Below are 25,921 nucleotides of genomic sequence, written 5' to 3' on the forward strand. Positions count from 1 at the left end.
AAAATAAAGCACAGCTGCCGAAATTAGTGTCTCAATTCTCTGCCTCACTTTCATAAAGGAAGTATTCAATATACATAATGATCTTATAAAATTCAAGGAAAAAAAATGGCAAAGAAGTCGAGGAAAGTAGCCAGACTCCTGACGTTTTCTAGCTGTAGACTGTTAGAGACCCCCCATGCTGTGCATTGACATTCATTAACTTTTTGTAATTTCAACTGGACAAGCCTGTAACCCATGCAGAGAACACCTCATACAAGATTGAACTATATGAAATTGCTGATATGACTATTTCTGACCTTCAAATTTAGAAATTTCATAGGTTCAATCTAATATTTTGCCTTCTCAGTTAAAATCGATTCTTGCTTGTCTGGAAACTACAAAGTTATAATATAATGGAATAGAAGCCTCTCTGTGACATTATGGAGCATAAAAAGGGATCTGGGCAGACATGTTAATAAGAAAGAAGAAATTTAAATATGCTTACTTTTCTTTTAGGACCACCAGCAAATTCTCTATGGTATTCCAATGGTGTCGAATTTTGTTTAGATGTTCACCTGTAACTGTTCCTCTGATACTCTGTGGTTCTTTTCAGCTATGCAGCATTCTTCCGATTCATTTTTCTCCATTTGTGCTGTTTTTCTCTGTGATGTGAATCCATCCCTATCCATTATGTCATGCCTCCATCTTTTGCTGCTTCTTCAGATTGCACTGAGCCATAAGAGGTAAGCTCCATCAAAAGAGGGAAAATTGACTTTCCTTTATGCTCAGGAGGAATCCTTTGTCCAAGGTATTCCATAACCCTGCCCCTGAAATCAATACTTTCTAAACTACATTTTAAAAGGAACTGAATGAAAACGATTCCACATAGCCACACTCACACCAGAATTCCTTGAATGCTGTTGCACACACATTGCAAACTCAGCAAACTTAATTAGCTGCTGCTGACTAATGATCTTGGACATCAGTACCCTTGGCTTTGAACCTTAGCATCACCCTCAATTTTCAGTATAGTAATATATATACTAAAATACCCCATAAATTAGTATTATTTACTGCCATCTTGAATATAGAATTTCTAAGACTGACATCATCCACTAGGCTAATAATGATTATAATAAAAAGGCAATATTTGAATGACTCTATGTCATCTTCCTTGATGCAAACAGTGACATTTCCAAACATTAATGGATTTGGCTATTTACATGCATAAAATTCATCAGACAATAACCAACCTCCCCCTTAATATTTTACCATATAGTTAATGAGAATTATTTTTATATTGATATCAATTTCATTTCCAAACTTGGATTCGAATTTCCCACAGCCTGTAACTCATAATATCTCAGTTTTATCATGAGAAGTTTTTGAGAGCAGGAGAAATGAAGTTGGTTTAGATTCAAAAATGCCTTGGGCTTCTTAAGCAGCTAAAATAATTTTTAAGTAATATTTTTTAAGAATTATTTTATCTAAAGTAGGCAAACTAATCTACATAGGAAGCCTCACATATCACTATTTAGATTGTTCATTCATCTATTGTTAATCCTCTCAGTTGCCATCTAACACTTAGAGGCAATAAAATGATCCTCTACCCCATACATGTGGTCCACGTTAAGTTTCACCCTTGTTAATCCTGAAGGAGCCAGGGTTCACAATATAATGCTATTTCAGCAGTGTTACTTATGTCTTCCTGTCATTAAGCTTTGAATCCACATTGCTTTATATTGGGAATGTGTCATATTGTGACAGGCTAAGAATAAATTTGCATCACTTGCCTGACCTCTAAACTGACATTCTGTTTTAGAGACAAATGTTCCAACCTTTTCCAGACACAGATTTGCATATCTGAACTGTTTAGTGAAATGAATACTTAATACAAGAAAGAATATAGATATTTAGTCTATATGGTATGGCACTGCAATACTATTGGGTTTAATGCAGAAGGTCATCTGACTCCTTGCAATCTCAAGTTTTTCTATCCCTGTGACCTGCTTCCTAGTCTTGATCCCATGCAGTTGATGAGATAGACTCTCATCATTAGTATCCAGCTTTTGTTAAGGATAAATTCTCACCATTAGTGTTCATCTTGCATTCTGTCTTTCACATAGGTTAATTTTTCATGTTGTGGTAATACATAATATTCTTTGTAAAATTAAGTACCTACATAAATATATTTTCGTTGTAATTTTTGATGGCTGCATTTAAGACATATACAATGAAGAAAGGCTTAAGGAACTAACTTACTTGAATCATCCAGTGTGTTTGGGATACTTTGGTACCCAAAAATGTAAAGTAACCAGCTCTGCCTGACCAGGGAAGGGATTTAAGAAGGCTTCTCAGAGGAGGTAACTAACTGAATCCTGAATCTTAAAAATGGGAATTTTCTGGGTAGAAAAGGAGTTTCAAGGCTCTGCAAGCCATGAGACAACATATGGAATGGTAGAAGATGTCATATCTGGGAGACAGCAACTAAGTTGAATAATTGGATCATAAAGCACTTGGGATGGGCATAGAAAAGGAGATGACCCAAATCACAAAGCTTGGATATCTTTGTTTTATGGTTGAGTATGGAGCCTGTAATAGATCTCAAATGGGGAAATGATATGTTTATATATTTATGTTTTAGAAAACAATAGTACATGGAACTAATGTCCCACTTTAAATATTAATAGTTAATTTCTACTTGCACTCTAGAAATTATCTTTTACTAAGATTTATGGGAGTATAAATTAAGACAATGTAAATGCCAAAGAGAAACTGGCATAGGACTGGCATCAGTGAGACTTGGGTTGAATCCTATGTTCCTATATTCACCCCTTTCATGCTATATGATAGTGAAAAATTATACCTCATTTTAAAAAATCTTAAATGAGGGACATTATTTATAGATCACAGGGATGTTATATATTATAATTCTAAAAGTTAACTGACATGTAATTGACACTCTATATTAGCCTCTATTTTAACTTTATGGATTGATACATTGCTTACAATGGTTATTAAAAATTATTTCAGTTTGAAAATCTGTGGTTACTGAGTAACCCTAAAATGATAAATAATATTGTGATATATTTTTTAAAAAACTGACACAAGTCAAAATACACATGAATAGTTGATACATATTTTCTTATGATCTATTGACCTTCTATGGAAAACTTCTCATTACTTCTTTCCTTAACTTTAAAAAAAAAAAAAACTTTCAAAGATTTCAGTAGAGTATTTGATTCTTACCAGATTCTGGATATCAACTAAAAGATGTTTCTTCTTTTTTCCTTTTTTTTTTTCAAGCACATCGTGACATGACAAGGTGGAGTGATATTTTTCTGAAGAAATGCTGTATCATTTATCAATTAATCTCCTCTTTATCAAATATTTTCAATGAAAACCATGCCTATTTAAGTATAATCCAGTCAGTTATTTATGACAAAAGAAAAAAAAAAGACTAACTCAACAAGATTGAGCTTCCTTTTCTTTTTTGTTTTTTGAGATGGAGCCTCACTCTGTCTACCAGGCTGGAGTGCAGTGGCATGATCTTGGCTAACCGCAACTTCCACCTCCCGGGTTCAAGCCTCAGCCTCCTGAGTAGCTGGGACTACAGGTGCACTCCACCACGCCTGGCTAATTTTTTGTATTTTTAGTAGAGATGAGGTTTCATCATGTTGGCCAGGCTGGTCTTGAACTCCCTTTTTTTAATAGCCAAAATGTGCAGAAGCAATTTTACCTCTTTGGAACATACGGATGGTTATAGACAAAAGACTATTGCTGGTACAAAATTACTTCTGACGCTCTTGGTTAAAATAAGACTAATTCTAGAAATGGAATATTTGTTTGCTTCATGTAAAATTTTAGGGTTCAAAAAAAGATTCATATTTAAGACCTCACTAAAAGCTCTTTCACTCTACACTCAAATCGCTGCCACCCTTAAATATACAAAGTTGGAGACATGTAATTACTTGAGATTCTTGAGAAGAAGGAGAAAGCAACACAGAAACCTACTTAAAATGTCTAATTCTTCAAGATCCACGTTTTCTTTGGGGATTTTACTTTCCAGATTTCTCACTACTGTCTTGGCTGTACAGACACAACCCTAGGAAATATGGTCAAACTAAATCAAAACATGAAGAGGAAAATAAACTAAAAGTACACAGTCATTCCCTTTAAGACCAATTTAAAGTTATTGTTCATTAATCCCACATTATTCTTTCCTGAACAACCCTACTCAGGAAGCACCTGTGGTGGCCAGAGCAGCCTTGTTCCTGGAATGTGCTCGTTTTGTTCACCGCTGCAATCGTGGCAACTGGCCAGAGTGGATGAAAGGGCACCATGTAAACATCACCAAGAAAGGCCTTTCCCGGGGACGCTCTCCCATTGTGGGCAACAAGCGAAACCAGAAGCTGCAGTGGAATGCGGCCAAGCTCTTCTACCAATGGGGAGACGTGAGCTTTCGGTTTTCTTCTATAACAATTAGGATGCTTGAGTGAAGTGGAGTCATTTTTTGATTGATTGTGTTGGTTTTGAAGACAATTTGTTGAGTGTTTGATATGTACCAGGTACTGAAGGGAACCCTTTGGGGGAAAAATAAACAACTCATTTAATCGTCCCAATAAATCTATGAGGTCAGAAATTACTCTCTCTGTTTCACAGTTAAGAAAACTGAAGTTTATACAGGTCAAGCGCCCTACCAAAGTTTACATATATATTAATAGTAAGTAGAGGAACCAATATTCCATCTCCCAGATTAGATTTCAACGCCTTGCTTCTAATTGCTGTATTCATCAAGAATTGTCTTTTTGATAGTTGTTGTTATAATTGTAAAATACACCCTTATTTTGGATTCTATTCTAATTTATGTTTTGTAGGACATGATTTTTTCTTTTTTTTTTAAATTTATTTATTATTATTATACTTTAAGTTGTAGGGTACATGTGCATAACGTGCAGGTTTGTTACATATGTATACTTGTGACATGTTGGTGTGCTGCACCCATCAACTCGTCATTTACATCAGGTATAACTCCCAATGCAATCCCTCCCCCCTCCCCCCTCCCCATGATAGGCCCCGGTGTGTGATGTTCCCCTTCCTGAGTCCAAGTGATCTCATTGTTCAGTTCCCACCTATGAGTGAGAACATGCGGTGTTTGGTTTTCTGTTCTTGTGATAGTTTGCTAAGAATGATGGTTTCCAGCTGCATCCATGTCCCTACAAAGGACACAAATTCATCCTTTTTGATGGCTGCATAGTATTCCATGGTGTATATGTGCCACATTTTCTTAATCCAGTCTGTCACTGATGGACATTTGGGTTGATTCCAAGTCTTTGCTATTGTGAATAGTGCTGCAATAAACATACGTGTGCATGTGTCTTTATAGCAGCATAATTTATAATCCTTTGGGTATATACCCAGTAATGGGATGGCTGGGTCATATGGTACGACATGATTTTTTCTAATTTCTTAATGAAATTTTCTCTTTTGTTGATGTGCCTCCTTTAAGTTGCCTGAAAGCCTTTGGAAATTGCACACACACATACACACATATGTATGTATGCATATGAGTAAGTGAATAAATTTAAAAGTGAATGAATGAAACTTCTTTAGGAATTCTAACAAAATGGACCCTTAAAATAACTCCAACTTCTTTACCATAGAAGGAAAAAAGGTGAAGAATAAAAAGAAATTCAAGAGGACCAAGTTGTTTCTGTTAATTTTAGACAGAGCTGAACATAAACATACATAAAGAGGTTCCATATATTCCTCTTTTCTTAAAGATTACTTGGAATAACTATTATAATTTCTGTTAATAATTCAGCTGAATGTGTCTACCAATGTGCTTACCAACTGAGGGTATTCTTCCTCCAGTTTTACCCACATCTTTTTTGTGAAGTGCCTGAGTTATTCAAAAGGCATGAATTGTATTCAGTATATGTGCAGTCTTTCTACAAGTGTATCAGTCTTTACTTCATTTGCTGTTCTTTGGATTTTCTTATAAAGACATCCTGTTTAATTTTCTATATAAAGACATCCTGTTTAAAAGGATACATGAGTGTGTGTGTGTGTGTGTGTGTGTGTGTGTATTTATATGTACATATGATACAATGGAGTAGAACACTTTATTAATGCTAATGTCGATGATCAAGACTTAGCACTGCCCTTTTCAGGCTTCTATTGCACATTATATATATGAGAAGACACAGTTTCTCCTATGTAATATCTGTTTTTGTAAATAATTGAGCTAAGTTATTATGTGATTCCATAGTACTTATCCTGCATTTAATTATATTTGGTTTTAACAGCACAAGAGTTTATACAAGTCAAGCAGTGTCAATGAAATGCATATCATGAGATACATAGAGACACCAATAATCTCTTTAATGTGGAGAGATGTTTCAGCCCCTCATTTATTACGTATCTCATTCAAGGAAGGTCTTATTGAAAGGCTTCTCTGAAACAACAGTCACAATTGATAATCCCATTGGCTTCCTTCAGGAGGGGAAAACCATGAAGTGCTGCGCATTTGAGAGTTTCAGGTTTATAGGGAGATTGTGACCGAGAGATTTCACAAACAGGTGTTTTCAGGAGAAGTGTCTTCTGACTTTCTTGCAGCATTTGACACTGCCAACTGCACATATCTTTGTCTTTTTGAAACCATTATGCTCCAGAGTTTCCTTGCATCTCTGTGCCTAATTCTCTGTGTCCTTTCCTAGTCCTCTGTCTCCTCCCTCCTCATAAACAGATATTCTCCAGGATTTCTCTTAATTTCTTCCTATATAATTTACTTTAGGGTTACGTTTATTTTTATATTTCCAACTATAACCCGTAAGTACAGACTTCCCTAACCATAGCAATTTTCAGATCCCAGGCCCACATTGCCAGCTGCACTTTGGAAACATTCAGTTAATATACTAGAACTCAGTCTTCCAAAATAAAACCCTTCTCCTCAAGTAAACACATTGCCACCTACAACCCTTCTGAGCTTTCTATTCTTATTGACACCACCGTCATCTGAGATGCCAACCTTTGAGCATATCCCCATCTCCTCCCCTATTGATCCCACCTCTTCCGTGTCACTGAAGCCCCTTAGGTCTGATTCCATGACTTCTCATCTGGATGATTAAACTTTTTTCCTATTTGGTCTTCTCCTCACAGTCTCCTCTCATTTAATGCATCCTACACAATCTCAGTGAAAAGTTCTTCCTATAGCCCAGCCCACCCAAGATATGACATTCATTCTGATCTCCCAGCCTCCAGACTTGCCGCCTCTAATTCATTCTCCAAACTGCTCTCAGAGTGATTAGGCTACAATGCAAATTATAGTGTGTTTCTGATTCACTTAAAATGTTTTCAGTGGCCCTCCTTTTCCCTCAGAATAAAACCCAAACTGCTTAGCCTGGCATCACTTCCCTCTCCATGACCTTCACTCAAACCATTCCAAGATTATGGGTGATTAACTCAAATGAGTCAATGTACCCAAAGAATATGTATTTAAATACTTTCCTCCTACTATATGTTCAATAATAATAGGTTCTGACATGAATTTTTGAAAGCAGAGTCCATACTTGTCTCAGCATTCCTGGGCAGCTAGTACAATGTCCCTGGAATGAGAGATCAGGTTACTTCCCCCACTCAGAAACTACCTTTCATCCTTCTCAAGAATGTAAAATGAAGTTCAACTTCAAGAACTGTAGGATCTGATCCAAATCTACCTTTTCAGCCTTCCTGTACATTATTTCCTCCTTCAAAATTGAACTTCAATTCAGTGGCCCCTCTGGCAGTCTCTGAGCACATGGTGCATTTCCATGAACATAAATCTTTCAGGACCGTCTCCTCGAATGTCTACTCTCCCCATTCTCCATCAGTCAAAACACCAATTTGTCAAAGTCTACAAACTTTGAGACCTTCTGTGAGATTTTCTGTGGTTCTCTGAACTAAATTTTATCTTTATTTCTTTATTTTTTTTTATTTCAATGACTTTTGGGGTACAAGCAGTTTTTGACCACATAGATGGATTAATTTTACAGCGGTGAATTCTGATATTTTAATGCATCCATCACCCGAGTAGTGCATGTTGTACCCAAAATGTAGTTTTCCAGTCCCACAGCTCCGCGACCCTCTCCCTCTCTGATATGAATTTAATCTATCTTATGAGCTAATAAAGTGTTTCCAGTCTCTTTAGCCACTTAATTAGTTGTTTTGTTATGTTATTACATCCCTCAATAGACTGTAAGCTCATTGAGAGAAAGAAAGAAAGAACACAGGCATAGATAGTCAGACATCCTATGTTTGAATCCTGCTGAGCGACCTTGGGCAAACCTCCCAGCCCTTCTAGCCTTCCTATTTGCCAAATAGGAATCTTTCTTATGTGGGCTTATAATTTACCAGGGCACATTAAACAAAGGTACTAATGTACTCTAACAACTTACTCAACTTTATGTTGTATTTAATACCTAACAAATTACCTCACTTAATAAATATTTGATGAATGAAGGAAGAGACGAAAAAACATAGCCCTGAGGCATTATTCTAGCTTTGGATGAGAAATAGAGATATAAATTATTATTTAGACATACAGTATTATACCAGACAAGTTCATTTTTTGAGCAGCCCTTTAAGCTTTATAAACTGTGGATTTAATTTAAGTTGCTTAGTTACAACATCCTGGAATGGTCAATGTAGACATTTTTCCCCTTTGAGTCTCACTATTTAGTTTGTTGGCTCCATTCCAGACTCATAATTGCATGTCTCCTCCTTAACAGAGGATCTCCAAAATAGCAGCACCAGGATAAGGCTTTTTGGTGTGGTGGTGGTTTTGTTTTTACAATTTGTTTTGTTTGCTTAAAACTTACCCAGTTAGCAGCTAAAATTTTAGAATCCCACATACTGCTTTCTATACTGCTTTCTCCTTGGTATGGTTTTTGCTTCCTGGTTTTTAGCTCCTCACTTAATTCCAGAGTTTAGGGAGACTTTTTGTTTCCAGATATCTACAACATTCAAAAACGTCTTTTCATTTAAAGAGTTATGAGCATAATCTTCACTTAGAGAGCTTGAGCATGTTTGTTTTCAGTAGTAAGTGTATTTTCTTACTTGCTGAGAATTTAGTAACTTTTCTAAATATTTGCAAAGTATGATACAGAAAGAAAGAAGAAAGTTAGCTGGAATTTTGCTCTTACTTAAACAGAGAGTGTCCAAATTGTCAAACCCCAAGTTCAGTGATCTGTTTAACTTTTTCTCTCTCACTCCTGAGCCTGTGTCTCTTCCATTGTTGCATGCAGTGTATAATTGGAAATAAAATAAATTAGATAGAAATAGTGTTTTTTGTCTCTTCTTGTGGAAAATTCCTTTGATAAACCAGACAGTAGTGCCTGATGATTCAATAACAGATAGCAAGGATGTTAGTTCTAAGAATACCATGTAAAAACCAATCTTGTCCATGTGGTGAGTTATTAAGAGTCATATTTCTAATGTTGTTGGGCAGTCTACCAAAAGAAAACTTAGCATTTCTTATTAATTCATAGAGTATTATGGAAAGAGGAACAAAGTCTATAAAAGAAGCCAATAAGTACATATATAATGACATATAGAAAAAAAAATCAGCAACAGAATTCTGGCCAACTTCTAAACTCATTAGCGTGACAGTGACATTCTCATTAAAAATAGCATAATCAGAAGCACTCTGAGGAACTGTGCCTTCTGATGTTTTACTGCAACAAAATCCTCCATTAAAAGCAACTGTGTACTCCCTTTTATCATATCTATAAAATAAATAACCTTTGAGTAAATGGAAATATTTTCAGAAAAACTTTTGTACAAATATACAAAGGTGTCATCCTAGTTTTTATAAATCTTTAGACTGGATGACCTTGGGGATAGTCATTTCTTCCATATCTGGTTTCCATACTGGCAAATATGGTGGAAACAACACTGTAGCATACAGAAGAGGCTTATGCTGGAAATAATTCTCATTAATTGGTTGCTTATGTCTGCTGTAATGTGAGAGCCTATTTTAGAGTTTGACTTAGTTTGTGCCGTTTCATTGTTTTCCTTCCCATTGTAGGCAATTGGCGTCCGATTGAATGAGCTGTGCCATGGGGAAAGTGAGAGCCCAGCCAACCTTCTGGGTCTCATTTACGATGAGGAGACCAAGAGGAGACTTAGAAAGGAGGATGAGGAGGAAGACTTTTTAGATGACAGTAAGGAGACTCCCTTTACTACAAGAACCCCTGCTTGTAAGAACCTCTGCTTTAGGAGCACTTAATACTTCTCTTTTCTCCTTCATATTCTTACCACCTCCCCATGTCTTCCCACTGCGCCTTATCCCCTTTTCCCTGTGCATGGTGTAAAGCATGTGCATAAAGCCACACAGAGACAAGGCAAGAACCAGAAAGAGAAGACAGACAGGGGCAAGGAGGTGCAGGCAAGATGGAACATTTATTACTTTTCATCTTTGACTCTTGCTATTATACAAATATTGGTATTTGACTTCTCTGAGAAAACATCTCTGAAAGACTACAGTTGCAGAAAATTTACTGTCCTAGAAGAGAATTTTTCAGGTTTTGTGTTTCTTTTGTGTTTTTTTGTGTGTTTTTGTTGTTGTTGTTGTTGCTCCAGGAAACAAAATCAGACGAAATAAAATTGAATATGATTTTCCAAATCAGTAAAATACTGAAAATTTTAAACAGAGTATATTATAGTATTTAACATGACACACTGAAATATTAAAATATTCAGAGGTTGCTAGAACTATGAATGTCTGCTGTACTGTACCTATTTATTAAATTTGGAACTGAATCTCATCATAGAAAAGTAGAGACAAAAGGATTCCTATTATATCCTTCTTCAACATCATTTTGTGTATACATGTGTTCTATACCATACAAGCTTTTGTGTATATGTACCACTGCCTTTTATGGAATACAAAATTCCAGTTATAGTTATGGAATTAGTATCTTTATATGGTGAACGTATTGAGATCTCTTCCTTCTGATCTTCCCCTGTGGTTTGAAATTCAAGTTCCCTGACTACATGTTAAGAGTTGTCCTTCATTAGGTGATTCAGACCTACTGCATCATTGCAGTCATGAAATGTAAAAGAATGGATGGAGTGTAACATTAGGCAGGACTGAATAATAATCAAAGAAAACTCTTATGATCTTCCCTTCCATGTTCCTTCCAAAGTGTTTTTTTTTTTTGCATTTTTTAAATCATGTTGCCCCTTCTAAGACCTTATCAAATCAGAGCAAATCTTCTTGACGTAGCCATTGACAAAACACCAGATTGTTATGTCAGTCTTTCAGCCTAATAATGAAGGTTGGCCCCCAAAATATCTACAATAGCCTAAACTATCTTACAATGAGGTTTATCCAGCAATCACAGAACCTAGGGAAGGCCCACCATAAGACCCATCTAGCCAGAGGGCATTCTAAACCACCCTGGAACTTCCAGGGGGGCCTTCAGAACAGAGAGAAGCTGAAGCAACATTAAATGCATGCATCCTTATAGGCCAAAACAACTTGAATCCCCATTAGACTGCATAAGTGTCGTTTACCAGTATGTTATGCCTAGAATATTAGCTTTTTGTTGAGACTAGGTAGAACTCAATCCTTGTTTATTAAAACAGGATATTTAATATGATAGCCATGAAAGAGCCTAGACTAAGACTAAGCTCATTGTCTACAGGACTGGTAAGAAAAGCCTGGATGATAACCTTAGGAGTGAAAAGACAGACCCAAAAGTCTATACTGAATGTCTAGTGTTCAATCATTTTTAAAAAAGTGTTGCATATCCAGACAATATTTAGTCAAATAGCCCCTATAAGACATATATAAGATTGATATGTCTGATTTTTACTTCCACTTTCAAGTCAATACACAGTTCATCTTGCATTTAAAGGCTAATTATGGTGCAAGCAACTTTCGGGCTGGAAATTCTACAGAAGCTTGTCTTTTCCATTCTTGATGAGAGGCAAAGTCCCCAGCAACAAATTAACTCGGGAGAGAAAATGGTTTTCCTGAGAAAACAATAGCTTAAATTCTACAGAAAGACCATAATTTCCACCTATTTTCAAATGAAATCATGAAGTTTGTATTCTATTCAATTAAGAAAGCTTAATATCCAGGAAACATTTTAGAGATATTTTTAGGACTGTTCATATGTAATGGTATTGTGATTGCTTGATGACTTGATTATTTAAAATAGACAACCATTTCCTTTGTTTTATAAGAGAAGGAATTCTACATGGCTCTGATTTTTTCTGAACACTTAATCAATATATTTCTGCATCATCCTGTGCCATCAGTTGTGATGACACATATCTGAGAGCTAATTCTGAGAATTTAAAAAATCACTATGGCGTTACTGTGGCCATTATCTATCTTTAGAGCAAAAACTATTAGTTGGCTTCTAGTGGATACAATGCTTTACTAATTCAAAGGTCAATATTCTTCAGAGCAAAAGAGAATATTTGTACATTTCTAGTATAGCTATGCCTTAATTTGACAGGCTAGCTTGCACAAACTGTATGATATGTGTGATCCAGTAAGTATGTCTTGTCTATGTTGCAGAAACACATTTGAACTAGAGCTGAAACAACTTCACTGCCCTCAGAACAGCAAGACAGACATCCCTCATAAAATGAGCTGGCAGAATTTTTGTAGCTCCAAATCTAGTTCACTGCCATATGCATAGTCTAAATCTGATTGAAGAGCAGCGTAGAAATCTTGCGAGATTACCTCCCATTTCTGTTTTCATTAAAAGCTATTCTAGTTCAGTTGGAGCTGCATTTTGTTACTCTACGATGCTTTAAGGAAAATAATTTAGTTCTACTTGTTCGATATTTTAATACTGAAGCACTCTGTAGAATTTGCAAAATGGAGGAAGAGAGATGCTTATGGTAGTACATAAATCATGCTAAAGGGAATAGGTAAATTGAACTTACATAGATATAGATGAAGTCCTCATATGTAATTGAATGTTGGACATATATAGGTAACATTCTCATATTCAATTTGATTTTACACATGTGTAGCTATGTCCATCAAACTATGCATTTCTGTATTTTTTGTTGATTTGTCTCCTTATGAAAGAACACTTTCATTTCACAGGTACTGTGAACCCCTCTAAATGCGGTTGCCCCTTTGCCTTGAAGATGGCAGCATGTCAGCTTCTTCTGGAGATTACCACCTTCCTGCGAGAGACCTTTTCTTGCCTGCCCAGACCTCGCACTGAGCCTATGGTGGTAAGTTAAAGCATGCATGTTAATAATCAGGTTACTTGGTGAGGCCAGGCGTGTGTCTGGGTTTCCAAGATTCACAGTTTTCTTAAATGTTCCATGGCTAATGTATCACATAATTTTAAAAATTCAACCAAGGGATTTTGAAACATAAAAAGAAATGCTTTTTTCCTCATTACAAATAATAATAACTCCAAAGTTGATCTAGAAATCAGTGAAGGTTGTCCTACTGGATATAGTGTTTCATTGATCATTATCAATTATGCTGGGAATATCTAGGAGCTTTTAGCTTCCTTTACTCTGAAAATATGAGGAGTTTTATGGCTAATATTTTCCAGAACTCACCAATAAATTTTTTATACCAACTTCTCATAAATCTGTATAAAAATTTGCTTCTTAATGAGTGTTCTCATTTAAATTATGGTTGAAAGTACTCCAGTATTTAGTGTCTAAACATCCCCAAACGTACATTGTTATTTCTGTAGCATTTCCTATAGATTATGGATAGACAGAAATAAGACCATGCGTGTGTGTGTGCATGCATGTGTGTGCATGCATATACACTCATGTGTGGTGTGTACCATGAGGGCCTGATTTGTTTAACCAATGATATAAATAGAAATACTACACAAGAACCAGGCGCATTCACAGAGTGTGTGGCATGGGGCACACCTTGGAGCCAATTTTCCTTCACTCCTAGTTCCCTCAGGGGCACCAAGTTTCCAGTGGTTCGGTCATCACAGGCATCATCCAGCTGGAGCTGAGGAACTGGACTAACTCATTTTTTTCCTTTCTCGGTTCACATAAGACTTATGGCACTCTCCCAGAGCAATCATAACGTAAACAATCTATGTGTTACCATTTAAGCAAATTTTACAATCCACAATCCACCTCCTCTCCTCCTTTTTTTTGAGACAGAGTCTTGCTCTGTCGCCCAGGCATGAGAGCAGTGGTGCGATCTCGGTTCACTGTAAGCTCCGCCTCCCGGGTTCGCGCCATTCTCCTGCCTCAGCCTCCCGAGTAGCTGGGACTACAGGCGCCCGCCACCTCGCCCGGCTAAGTTTTTGTACTTTCAGTAGAGACGGGGTTTCATCGTTGGAGCCAGGATGGTCTCTCAATCTTCTGACCTCGTGATTCGCCTGCCTTGGACTCCCAAAGTGCTGGGATTACAGGCGTGAGCCACCGCGCCCGGCCCCCCATCTTTGTAGCTAGAAACATGGTATCTCTCTCATCTTCCTTTCATAGCCACAGCTTCTGCTGACTGCAGCCTGAAAAGGCTCTCCACTTTTAAGGATTTGTGATTGGGCCCATTTAGCTAGCTCAGAATAATCTCCCAATCTTTAAGTCCTTAGCCTTAATCACATCTACAAAATCCTTGTTGCCATGTGAGGCAACGTATTCACAGGTGCCAGGGATTAGGGCATCTTTGGGGAGCTATTATTCTGTCGAGCACAGTTCCGAGCCTGATTTCTGAGCTCCTACTCTCAGTCTTAAAGTTTATCACTTGTTTGCCTTCTTAGTTTCTATCTTGGGATTCTGAGCTTCTTTAGAGATTTAAAAAAATTCCTTATTTATCCTTCAGTACCTAACACATCCATGCTTGATGCGTGATTTTTAAATAAAAGATAAAGGCCAAAGATACAGCCAAAACTGTGGACAAAGAGTTAGAAGGTAAGGAAGATAGTTGTGGATTTGGATCAAGGCCTATGCTTTTGGAAGGTAAAGCATGTGAGGAAAAGGGGAAAAATACTATGAATTAGGAAATATTTTATTTATTTTTAAAGTCTAGAATAGCTTTGCATGGTCACAATCTAAAATTAGCAGCAGATAAAGGAATCTGGCTGTTTAAGCGCAGTTGCGTATAATTCAAAATGGAGGGAGGCTTGCCGCCAGAGCAATGCAGTGCCGGGGAGATGCCAGCACTCACGTGCTCCTTACTGGCATTTTAGGACTTGGAGAGCTGCAGACTTCGTTTGGATCCCGAGTTGGATCGGCACAGATATGAGAGGAAGATCAGTTTTGCTGGGGTCCTGGACGAGAACGAAGACTCAAAAGATTCTCTCCACAGCAGCAGCCACACTCTCAAATCAGATGCAGGAGTCGAGGAGAAGAAAGGTATGGAAACACAAAGACTCCTTCATGTTTCAGGGTTTCTCATAGGATATTTGCACTGGGGTCTAAACTACAAAATTGTGTCCCCAAATTGTTAACTCCCTACAGTACTGACTGTGTAGGCTTTATGATGGAAAATCATGCTTGTTAAAAGTTGGTCTCGGCAGTCAGAGAAGCCTGGCTTCCAATTCCAGCTCAGAAACTCTCCTTATTCCATTAAAGCTGTAAGATGAACCCTTATTTTATTTACCAATAAGAAAAGAAAAATACTCCCAATTGAACTTTTACATAATACTCTCTTATCACTTAGCTTGTCTTTTATTGTTTTTTTGTTTGTTTTTGAGACAGAGTCTCACTCTGTCTCCCAGGCTGGAGTGCAGTGGCACAATCTCGGCTCACTGCAACTTCCGCCTCCTAGGTTCAAGTTATTCACCTGCCTCAGCCTCCCCAGTAGCTGGGATTACAGGTGCCCACCGCCACGTCCGGCTAATTTTTGTATTTTTTTTAATTTTCCTAATATGCTTTTGTTAAAATGTAAAACATAATAAAAAGAGAAAAAATAATATTATATTTCTCAATTATCTTAACATCAATGGCATCCATTCGTACCAAATTCTTGGGGACCATTACTTAATGTAAAACTAATTTGGTAAACAGAATCTTGTTTTAAAAACTACACCTCTGCTAAACACTTGTAGGGCTAATCTCATCAATTAATAAAGCACTAGGCTTATTTAATCATTTTTATGAAACTATGAAGAGAGAAAGAACAGCTACAGTCTTTCTGCATTGCTAAATGCACATTAGAACAAGTTCCATAACCATGCAATAGACCAGATATTAACCAGATGTGAAGGTTTTATATTTGATTTTTTAAATGGGAGACTACCTTATAAGTCTTCTAGTAATATAGTCAGCCTACAGGTTGCTTGGAATTTTTTCAGTAGATAAGAATGACCTAGAAAAGTTATTTATGGAACCATGTTATTTAAGAAAAAAGTGTTACAGCGTTTACAGAATTTCTTTTGGCCTGGCTAAGAATGTTTTCTAGACAGTGGTATTTTAAAAATAGTTCAGTATTTTCCATCTGTACATATCATTTCCATTATAATTAACTTAAATTCACCCACTTGCATGCACATACACACCTTGGCCTAATTTGGTCATGCATGTTTTTGTCCCTCTGTCCGTAAGTCTTTTTTTAATACTTTAAGTTCCGGGATACACTTGCAGAACGTGCAGATTTGTTTCATAGGTATACACGTGCCATGGTGGTTTTCTGCACCCATCAACCTGTCATCTACATTAGGTGTTTCTCCTAATGCTATCCCCCCCAAGCCTCTCACCCCGTGGCAGGGCCTGGTGAGTGATGTTCCCCTCCCTATGTTCATGTTTCTCATTGCTCAACTCCCACTTATGAGTGAGAACTTGCAGTGTTTGGTTTTCTGTTCCTGTGTTAGTTTGCTGAGAATGACGGTTTCCAGCTTCGTCCATGGCCCTGCAAAGAACATGATCTCATCCTTTTTATGGCTGCATAGTGTTCCATGGTGTATATGTGCCACATTTTCCTAATTTTTGTATTGTTGGTAGAGACAAGGTTTCACCATGTTGGCCAGGCTGGTCTCAAACTCCTGACCTCAGGTGATCCAACTGCCTCGGCCTCCCAAAGTGTTGGAATTACAGGTATGAGCCACCACGCCCAGCTGCTTGTCTTTTATTCTTATTGAAAAAGGACTTTCAGACCTAATTAGATGTTTATTATTATTATTATTATTATTATTATTATTATTATTATTACTATATATAATTCTCATGCAATCCTATATATATATATATATATATATATAAAAACTGGTTAAAGTTTTTGTAAACCATCGTCAACTCAGAGTTTAAATCTCTTAATTACTTTTCAACTCACAGTTATCTAATGTCTATGTTTCTATATATGATAACGTCCTCTGTGCCATCACAATGTTAGTGATGCATCGTTTCTTAGACGGATTCACAAAAGGAGTAAAGCTTTTTGTGCTAATTACTTAAGCCAACTTGCACCCATATGAAGTTAGCCCACCTTTAGTCCCTCTTAAGGAATGTTGCTAAACACATCTGACTTACCACCTCACACACCCACCTACCCCTCACTATCACTTTGTTCCTTAGGGTTAAAAGATCCTGTCTTTCTGTTTATCTTTTTGCTGGTGTTTTACATTTTTCACACAGACAAGCAATAACAAAGGTGTCACAACTGCTACCTGGTGCAAGTGATCATAAGATGTCATCTCTTGCATGTCAAATACTGATTTCCAGATATGTTAAAATGTGAACAACTTAAAATGGGTGAAATATAGTAACTCACTATGTGGCCTTGTCCAAGTTATTTACCTTCTAAGACACAGTTCTCTTTTCTGTAAAACTGGGTTAACACCTACTGCATTGTGATGTTGAAAACTTTTAATAAGACGATGCAAGTGAAGTGTAAACTTAATACCTGGTGAATTGTAGGTACACAATAAATAGCTGTTGTTGGGTTTTTAAATATACATCGTGAGCATCTAGATTAGAACCCACATAGAAAATCCTAACTATGAACTAAAGATTGCAAAGTTTTAAGTTGCCCTCTAGGGCCTCCTTTAAACTGCCAACTTCACTATTTGATTTTGCCATTTTAAAAATTCCATTGCCCTTCCATGTTTTTCCAGTGAATTTCAATTAAAAGAACATCTGCACATTTGCTAGAAGAGTCAAAGGTTATTTTATGTGTTGAAGTGTTTTCTAGCATCCTACAGACAATGAGTCAATAAATTTTGGATAACAACGAATGAATGATTCTTAGAAGGAATAGCCCTGTGTAGAGAAAACAAAAAATATTTTAAAGGGAATAGATATACATTGGGAAAAGTTTGAATAGTTCAAGATCAAAATGTCACAACATTCTTAAAATACAGATAATCATATATCATATTCTATTGAATTTATGGCCCAAAGAGGCCATGTTGCAGGAAGGATAAGTCAAATCTTGAGCGATTTTTGAGGATGAAGAAGTATCAAATCAATATTTTTTCAAATATTACTTACTTCAGACAATTATACTGCATGTGATGAGAAGCTTCTCTCTTTTAAACATATCCCAAAGAGATTTTAATTTAGAAGGCAATCTTTTGTCATTCAAAGTTATTATGCTAATTGTATTTAAGATAGTAGATAATTACTAATACTACACGATTAAACTTCAGCAGAGTAAATTTTACACCATTTTATAAAATAAAATATCTGATTAATTTTAAGAACACTTTAATTTGATGATTATTATTTATGTAAATTGGCTTAATATTTCAACACTCAAATGCTCAATATTTTTTCTACTCACAGAATGGTTATGTTAATATATGAAAGTTGTTTAATAAAGAATGGAAAACTGGAGCTATTATATATATATCTCCATAAAATGTCCTTAATCAGTTGACAAAAATCTTCCCAAAGATTCCTAAATATTCCTTAATCCATTTGACAAGCTGTCAGCTACTGAAGCCTATGTGAAAATGAAGACAATAGAGCCACTGCTAATTACAGTTTTTAAAATTTTATACCATTTGGTTTTATAAAACCTGAAAATGCCAGTTCTTGAAATAAACACCCTGAGGACAATTCAGATTCTACCAGGAAAAATTCAACTGAAATAATTATTTAGAATAGTAGGAGATGGGTCGGAAATGTAATGCAAAGGGCAAACAGGGTCTGGTAGATGTGGTTAGAAATTTAATTCTGTTTTAAGTGCATCAGAGTTGTTGGTAGGTTTTACCAGAAATGTGATATAAAGTGTGTATTTATGATTTATGCATTTAAAAGATGACTCAATCTATGGAGTAGAGGGAAAGGTGAAGCAGTTAGGTAGTTACATTAGTCCAGGGAAAAGGGGATGGAGCTGTCAAAATCCTATGATATTTTGAAATATACAGCCAACAGAACTTGCTAATTGATACAATGTAAGGTGAAAGAAAAGGCCAAAGATGTTTTATCCAATTTAGATGGATTTGTTTCACTTTTATACTAGTTCTTGTTGTCATGGAGATAAAGGCTACAATTCAATGCTGCACAATCTCAACTGATGTTTTTCATGTACAATACCAAATATAAATTCTAACTGCTGTGCCCCTTGTAAATAACCAATGCCACAATTCTGAACTGTAATTTTTCAGTGCTATAGGATATCTCCAACTATCCTTTTTGGTGGAACAAGCTCTCAAAATTAAATTTCTTTCTGATTACATTAATTTGGGTTTATTTTGCTGCATCTGTAGGCCAAAAAGTGTCATAAAATTGGGCAAAGAATATTAGTGTGTACCTCTGTAAAAATCTAAGAATTATCTGTTTAATATTTTCTGTACTTCTGAATCTACTTAGACATGAAATTGCACTTGTAGTCATTAAAAAATTTTAATTATATTCTGTTTCAAACGTATTTCAGATAGGTGATAAAGTCTCAACTAAACATAAAAATAATATCGAAAAATATAGTGTGTGCTTTGTGCCATAATTAAAATGCAGCATTATGGTTCATAATCTTTGTGGGATTTGTCTAACTGTGCCACAAGAAATTCCATCCAGATGTGAAATTCTACTCAGATGTGTTCAGGGAGCTCCATGGGGCCTTTACCAGCTGCATGGTGATAATTTTTTTATTTCTCCATCACAACAGTAAATCAGAACTTTCACATTGTTCAGGAGACAGTCTTCTGACCTCCTTTAAATGGTGTTAAAAGTATACATTTAGCTAAAGTTTTAGTTATACAAGTTCTATCACAGTCACATATTAACTCTCTCGTGAATGAGAAACCTGAAACTAACATGCAGACTTTCTGATTGGTACTTTTAAAATATTAGTAACTGTGCCTTAAACAATTAGTAAGAAATCTTGTTCATGTCTTAAGATGCTAAGCTTATAAAACTGGCTCCTTCCTGATAATGGACTTTAAGCCCTAAAACTTACTTTATCCCACCCTTATAAAATCAATGTTTGACAACACCAAATCTTCAAAAGAAAAGGAAGGTGTGTATATGACTATGGGAAATAAGGATACTGTTGATTTAAATAAAGATAGGCTCCAAGTTTAAATGCATTTCTCTTACTCTTTTATTTTCCTCACTAATTACTATTTCTTCCAGAAGACTAAAGATGAATAATGCATATTCTTCTTGGTATGCATAGACTGTTATAAGATTGGCTCAGGGGTTTGCACCATTTGGAATCACATTTCACCCAGCCTTTTGACTGAGAGGAGGATAGTATGAAATCATTAGGTACATTGAAAAGAAAGCCATTTCACACTCATGCTCACCCGAGTGAAAACAGATTGTTTAGTGCCTTTTCTGAGGAGCAGAGTGGAAGCCACTGCTGACTATTGCAGAAAGAAGCACCTTTGGTTCTTATTTCTGAATGAGGTATTCCAAAATGAAGGGGTTTACGTGACAGCTTACAGAAGTCTGTAAGTCCCATTTTGAAAGGAAAGCAAAAGCAAATGGTTTGTGGTTCTCTTGAATCAAGGAATCCTGTGATACAAGTGTACTAATAGTCCTAGTTGATGCTGCCCCAAAGGCACACTCATGCTTGTGAAACCTGGGCCAGAAAGAGAGCAGGTTGTTCCCAGTTCCGATGAGCTTTGTGTCCAAGAAAGAAGCTGCACCAGCCCTTCCTGGTGGGTCCTGCAGGACTGGGGGCTTGGGAGAAGCTCCTTGTTCAGAGTGCTCATCCAGGCCAGCAGAGGCGGCTGATCAGGGACAAGTTGGGGAGAGATGGATATAACACTGGCTGGGGAACACTAAGGGGGAAAAAGCCCTATTTTATTCTTTTAATACAGTTCCCAGCAGGAAGATCAGGATAGGAGGTTCTCGTCTGCTCCAGATTAAAGGAACCCGCAGTTTCCAGGTGAAGAAGGGGGGTTCCTTGTCCAGCATTCGCCGGGTCGGCAGCTTAAAGAGCAGCAAGTTATCACGGCAGGACTCAGAGTCTGAGGCTGAGGAGCTGCAGCTGTCCCAGAGCAGGGACACTGTCACTGACCTAGGTAACATAGAGGAGTGGGGTGTGCAGGGACGTGGGGGGTAGGAAGACAGGGCCCAAGTCCTGAAACAAGCTGAAGTCCATTTTCTTACACATAAATAGATGGAGGGCAGAGCCATAGGGTAGACAAGCTATTCAGCCTGAAAACCATACTACCCTTGCTAGAGCAAGGCAGCTGAAGCGTTGATGTGCATACAGGTCACTGGAGAGGCTTGTTAAAATGCAGATTCTGATTCAGCAGATCTGGGGTGGGGATCTGAGATTCTACATGTTTAACAAGCTTTCTCGTGGAGCTGATGCTGCTGATTCAAGGACCACACTTTGAGCAGCAAGGGTGTGGAGTATATGTTAGAGAAAGAAAACACTTTAATGACCAGGACAGTCTTTGAAATTCAGATACTTGTGTATTCATTCTTTTGATCAGAACCTTCAATGTCAAATGTAGTAATTCCCTTGGGGAGGACTACCTAAAGATTCTATATATTTTAAAGTCTCTATTTAACAATATGAACAACCAAAATATCAGAGTGTTAAGATAGTCTAGACCTGACAATGAGTGATCTTCAACAAGTCATTTAGCTTCTCAGGGATTTGTTTTCTCTGACTACACAGTGAGAATAATTCTTGCCTACAATGCAAGGATGCTGTAAAGATAAATTAGAAGATGACCTTACAATGTGTCAAACACCTGAGAATGAACTTAATATACAGTCAAAGCCTGAGAGTTATAGATTGTCATTGTAGGCTCTAAAGAAATTCCAAATACCAAAATACAGCAGTCCAAAATATGGGCCCTAATTAGTATCTTAATAGACAAGCAAAAGATACAGTAGGCATGAAAATAGAACTCACCAGCTGCCTAACATTAAATATTAGGTAAAAGTTGAAGCACATTCACTTTGCCATTCAGTCTCTGTATGCAAGGCAAAATAGAAAGCTCTCCTTACTAGGTAAGTAGTTTCAAAAGTCAGCAAGAAGTGTGGATAAATTATCGATCAAGTCTGCTGAAATAAAAGCCGAGTATATTTCATCAAAGAAGGTTTAAAATAGAAAATGCTTCTGTATCCACCCACCCTCGCCTTTGAAAATAGCTGATTTATGCATTACTTAAGATTCTGCTTATTTCCTAAGGAGACATTTTTTAAAAAGTATGTATGATTTCTTTTGTTATAAGTCTGAAGCTAGAGCATTATTATCAGTTAACTTGGGGCAAAACTATTGCAATTAATTATTTAAATTGATCGATTTATCCTGACCAACTGAGTCAAAATAACCAGGTTGAAGACATTGTTTTGTCATTAAAAAGATCTATAAAATTTTGTAGGTTTGAGGGAAAACTTTGTTATGTAGTGTACCAAGTAGGGAATTTTTGAGAGATATCTCCTTTATACTTTGCCATAGAGAGGAGTTTGGACACAAGGGCTGTCCACAGTTGGACATAATTGCTTCCGAATTCCCTTAGTTTTTCATAGGTACCTGCCCATCTTTGACATAGCTGTGGTAGCAAAACCTGGTGGCTAGAGGAATAGCGCTAGCTGCAGTCACAGAACAATGGAGACAGCAGTCACTGTGAGGCCGGTTGGTTGCTGTCCCTCCTTAAATACACCTGCAAGGTCTGGTCAGTCTGGAATGGATTTGGGCACACTCAGTCAATAACTGGCTCATCTCAGCAATTCAAGGACTTGACTCTGTTTTTCTTCTCTGCTCCCATCTCTCAAAATGGAAGCCACCATAACAGAGATCATAAATGTCTTTGAAATTGCCAGTTCAGCTGGTGATGAAGGGGACAGCTCCTGTTAATATTCCTCCAAGTCAGTGCTATGCCCTGTAACCCACTGGGCCATGGTAGTCTGCCCTAGGATTCAGAAGCATGGGCAACTGTACCATACCAACATGCTCTCCAGGGAGACCGAACACTGAAACCTTTCTTGGTATTTTTTTTTTTTTTTTTTTTTTTTTTTGAAGAAGGGAGTCCTTGGAGTGCAAGCGAGCCCAGCATCGAGCCAGAGGGAATGAGTAATGCCGGCACGGAGGAGAATTACCACAGAAACATGTCATGGCTTCATGTAAGTAGAAATCTCAGAAAGAGCCCTGAGATCAATTTCTTTAGACCCTGGGAAAGATCTGAGGAGGGAGGACGAGATTATACTAAATCATCAAATCCAATCTAGCCTCGAAGAAAAAGCAGGGGCTTATGTTTTAGCTGAATATCTCAACACTCTCTAGGATTGGTATTCTGCTGAACTGTACTCATCTTAAGCTTAACTCAGACCAAGCTTTTTTTGTTATGGCTGGCTTGTGGGTCACCATAAGTCAGGGAAAATCATGAGGCCAGGTTAGTGGTCAAGATAACCTGAGTGACACAGCGTAGGTATCATCATCAGTTTTATACAGGTTACTGCGAATTCTGAGAAAGGTCATGGTGTTGCTCTTGGGTATGTATTAGACCAAATTTTAAACTGGGGCAAGGTCACTCTAAGATGGTGAATGCCATGTGTCCAAGGGTGAGCCAGAGGGCACAGGCAGGAGGTGATCCCTAGGAAACTGTGGGCATGGGGTAGAGTTCAAGACTCGAGCTGAGCATGAAGAAAGAAGTTAAGGAGAAAGGGGCCGGGCGCGGTGGCTCATAATCCCAGCACTTTGGGAGGCTGAGGCGGGCAGATCACAAGGTCAGGAGATCGAGACCATCCTGGCTAACACAGTGAAACCCCATCTCTACTAAAAATACAAAAAATTAGCCGGGCATGGTGGCAAGCGCCTGTAGTCCCAGCTACTTGGGAGGCTGAGGCAGGAGAATGGCATGAACCCGGGAGGCGGAGCTTGCAGTGAGCCGAGATCGTGCCACTGCACTCCAGCCTGGGGGACAGAGCAAGACTCCATCTCAAAAAAAAAAAAAAAAAAAGTAAGGAGAATGGTAAGGAAATGTAAGCTCGGTTATACAAGTGGCAGGGTATCCCTAGGATCATCACTGGGGTCACCGCTCACCCTAATTTTAATCTGACTTCCTGGGAAAGTCAGATGAGCTCTAGCTGGTGCGTAATGGTCCTTGGGTGTGTGGTGGCTCACCTTCACTATGGAAGCAGTCCCCAGAATTGACTGATTTGAGAATCTCTGAGGCAGCTGTGTTTTAAAGTAAACTTTTTATTGAACTCTAACCTACCCACTGAAAAGCATACAAAACCTATGTATACAGCTCAGTACATTTTTATGAAGTAAATACACCTGTGTAACCACTGCCAGGTTGAGAAAACATTATCAACACCTAAGAAATCCTACACAGGTCTTCTACCAGATGCTACTCTCCCCTGACAGTAACCACCGTTCTACCTTCTAACACCATAGATTCATTTTGTCTATTTTTGAAATACATGTAATTGGCATCATATGCTACTACTATGTTGTGTCTGGTTCCTTTTCCTCATATAAATGTAGGTCCTCCAATTTTGTTGTTCTTCTCCTTCACAATGGCATGGTCTATTCTTGGCTAGATTCACATTCATTTAGAATCACCCTATTTTAAATAATTTAAAAAAAAAACTTCCAAAGCAGCCTTGAGTGTAATACATAGATGAATTTAAATGAATCATATCTTTATGATATTGAATCTTCCAATGTTTAAAATGATCACTCCACTAATGTCTGTTTCTCCATTTATTTAGAGCCTCTTTAAATGTCTTTCAATAATGCCTTTTAGTTTTGTGTGTAGTGTTCCATAAATAAACAGCTCTGGAAGCGTTGTGTAAGAGCAGTGCTGTTTCTTCTTTAAATATTTGGAAGAAATCACTGATCACACCTTTTAAACCTAAAAATTTCTTTGTGGGAGAGTTTTAAGTTACAGATTCAATTTATGTAATACAGCTAAGACCATTTAGATTTTATATTTCTTCTGGGAGCAATTCCGGTAAACTAATATTTTTTGCTGAGATTTTTTTCATTTAATATGAATATTCAAATTTATTAGCAAAAAGATTGTTTAAAATATTCTCTTAAGATTATTTTAAATTCTCTAGGATCTGCAGTGATTTATATTTATTGTTTTTGATATTGGTAGATTGTCTTCTCTTCTTTTTTTAGTAGTGTCTTTCTAAGAGTTTGTCTATTTTGTCTTTTAAAAGAACCAGAACCAGATTTTCATTTTGTCATTTTTAGAATGTTGAATTTTTGTTTTACTAATATTTTCTGGTATCTTTATTACTTTCTTCTACTTTTCTTTGAGTTTAATTTGTTTTTTTTTTCCTTAACTTCTTGACACAGATACTCAGATAATTGATTTGCAACCACTTTGCTAACATATGAATTTAAAGCTATAAATATTATCTAGAAACAGTTTTAGCTGCATCATACAAGGCTTGATATATGTTCATTATCATTCAGTTAAAATATTTTAAAATTTCCATTGTGATGTATTCGTAATTGATCACAGATTTTTTTTTAAAAAAATTTATTTTTAATTTTTGTGGGTACATAGTAGGTGTGTATATTTGTGGGCTACATGAGGTGTTTGATACAGGCATGTAATGTGAAATAATCACATCA

General features: G+C 37.0%; 1 protein-coding gene across 23 annotated transcripts in view; it reads left to right on the plus strand.

The window, feature by feature from the left end:
* The window catches only part of LOC105481129 (unc-80 homolog, NALCN channel complex subunit), a 231,613-nt gene that overhangs the window by 102,538 nt on the left and 103,154 nt on the right, over window positions 1-25,921 (plus strand). For 15 of the 23 annotated variants that reach the window (XM_071073882.1, XM_071073881.1, XM_071073880.1 and 12 more), the window contains 6 exons: window positions 4,221-4,433; window positions 10,046-10,217; window positions 13,091-13,224; window positions 15,168-15,333; window positions 21,186-21,389; window positions 23,351-23,451. In XM_071073882.1, the coding sequence (XP_070929983.1) occupies window positions 4,221-4,433; window positions 10,046-10,217; window positions 13,091-13,224; window positions 15,168-15,333; window positions 21,186-21,389; window positions 23,351-23,451 (990 nt within the window). The remainder of the gene's footprint in view (window positions 1-4,220; window positions 4,434-10,045; window positions 10,218-13,090; window positions 13,225-15,167; window positions 15,334-21,185; window positions 21,390-23,350; window positions 23,452-25,921) is intronic. The other 8 variants (XM_071073877.1, XM_071073868.1, XM_011740444.3 and 5 more) reach the window with 5 other exon arrangements.

This window comes from Macaca nemestrina, chromosome 11, assembly GCF_043159975.1.
Source record: "Macaca nemestrina isolate mMacNem1 chromosome 11, mMacNem.hap1, whole genome shotgun sequence".
Classification (NCBI taxonomy): domain Eukaryota; kingdom Metazoa; phylum Chordata; class Mammalia; order Primates; family Cercopithecidae; genus Macaca; species Macaca nemestrina.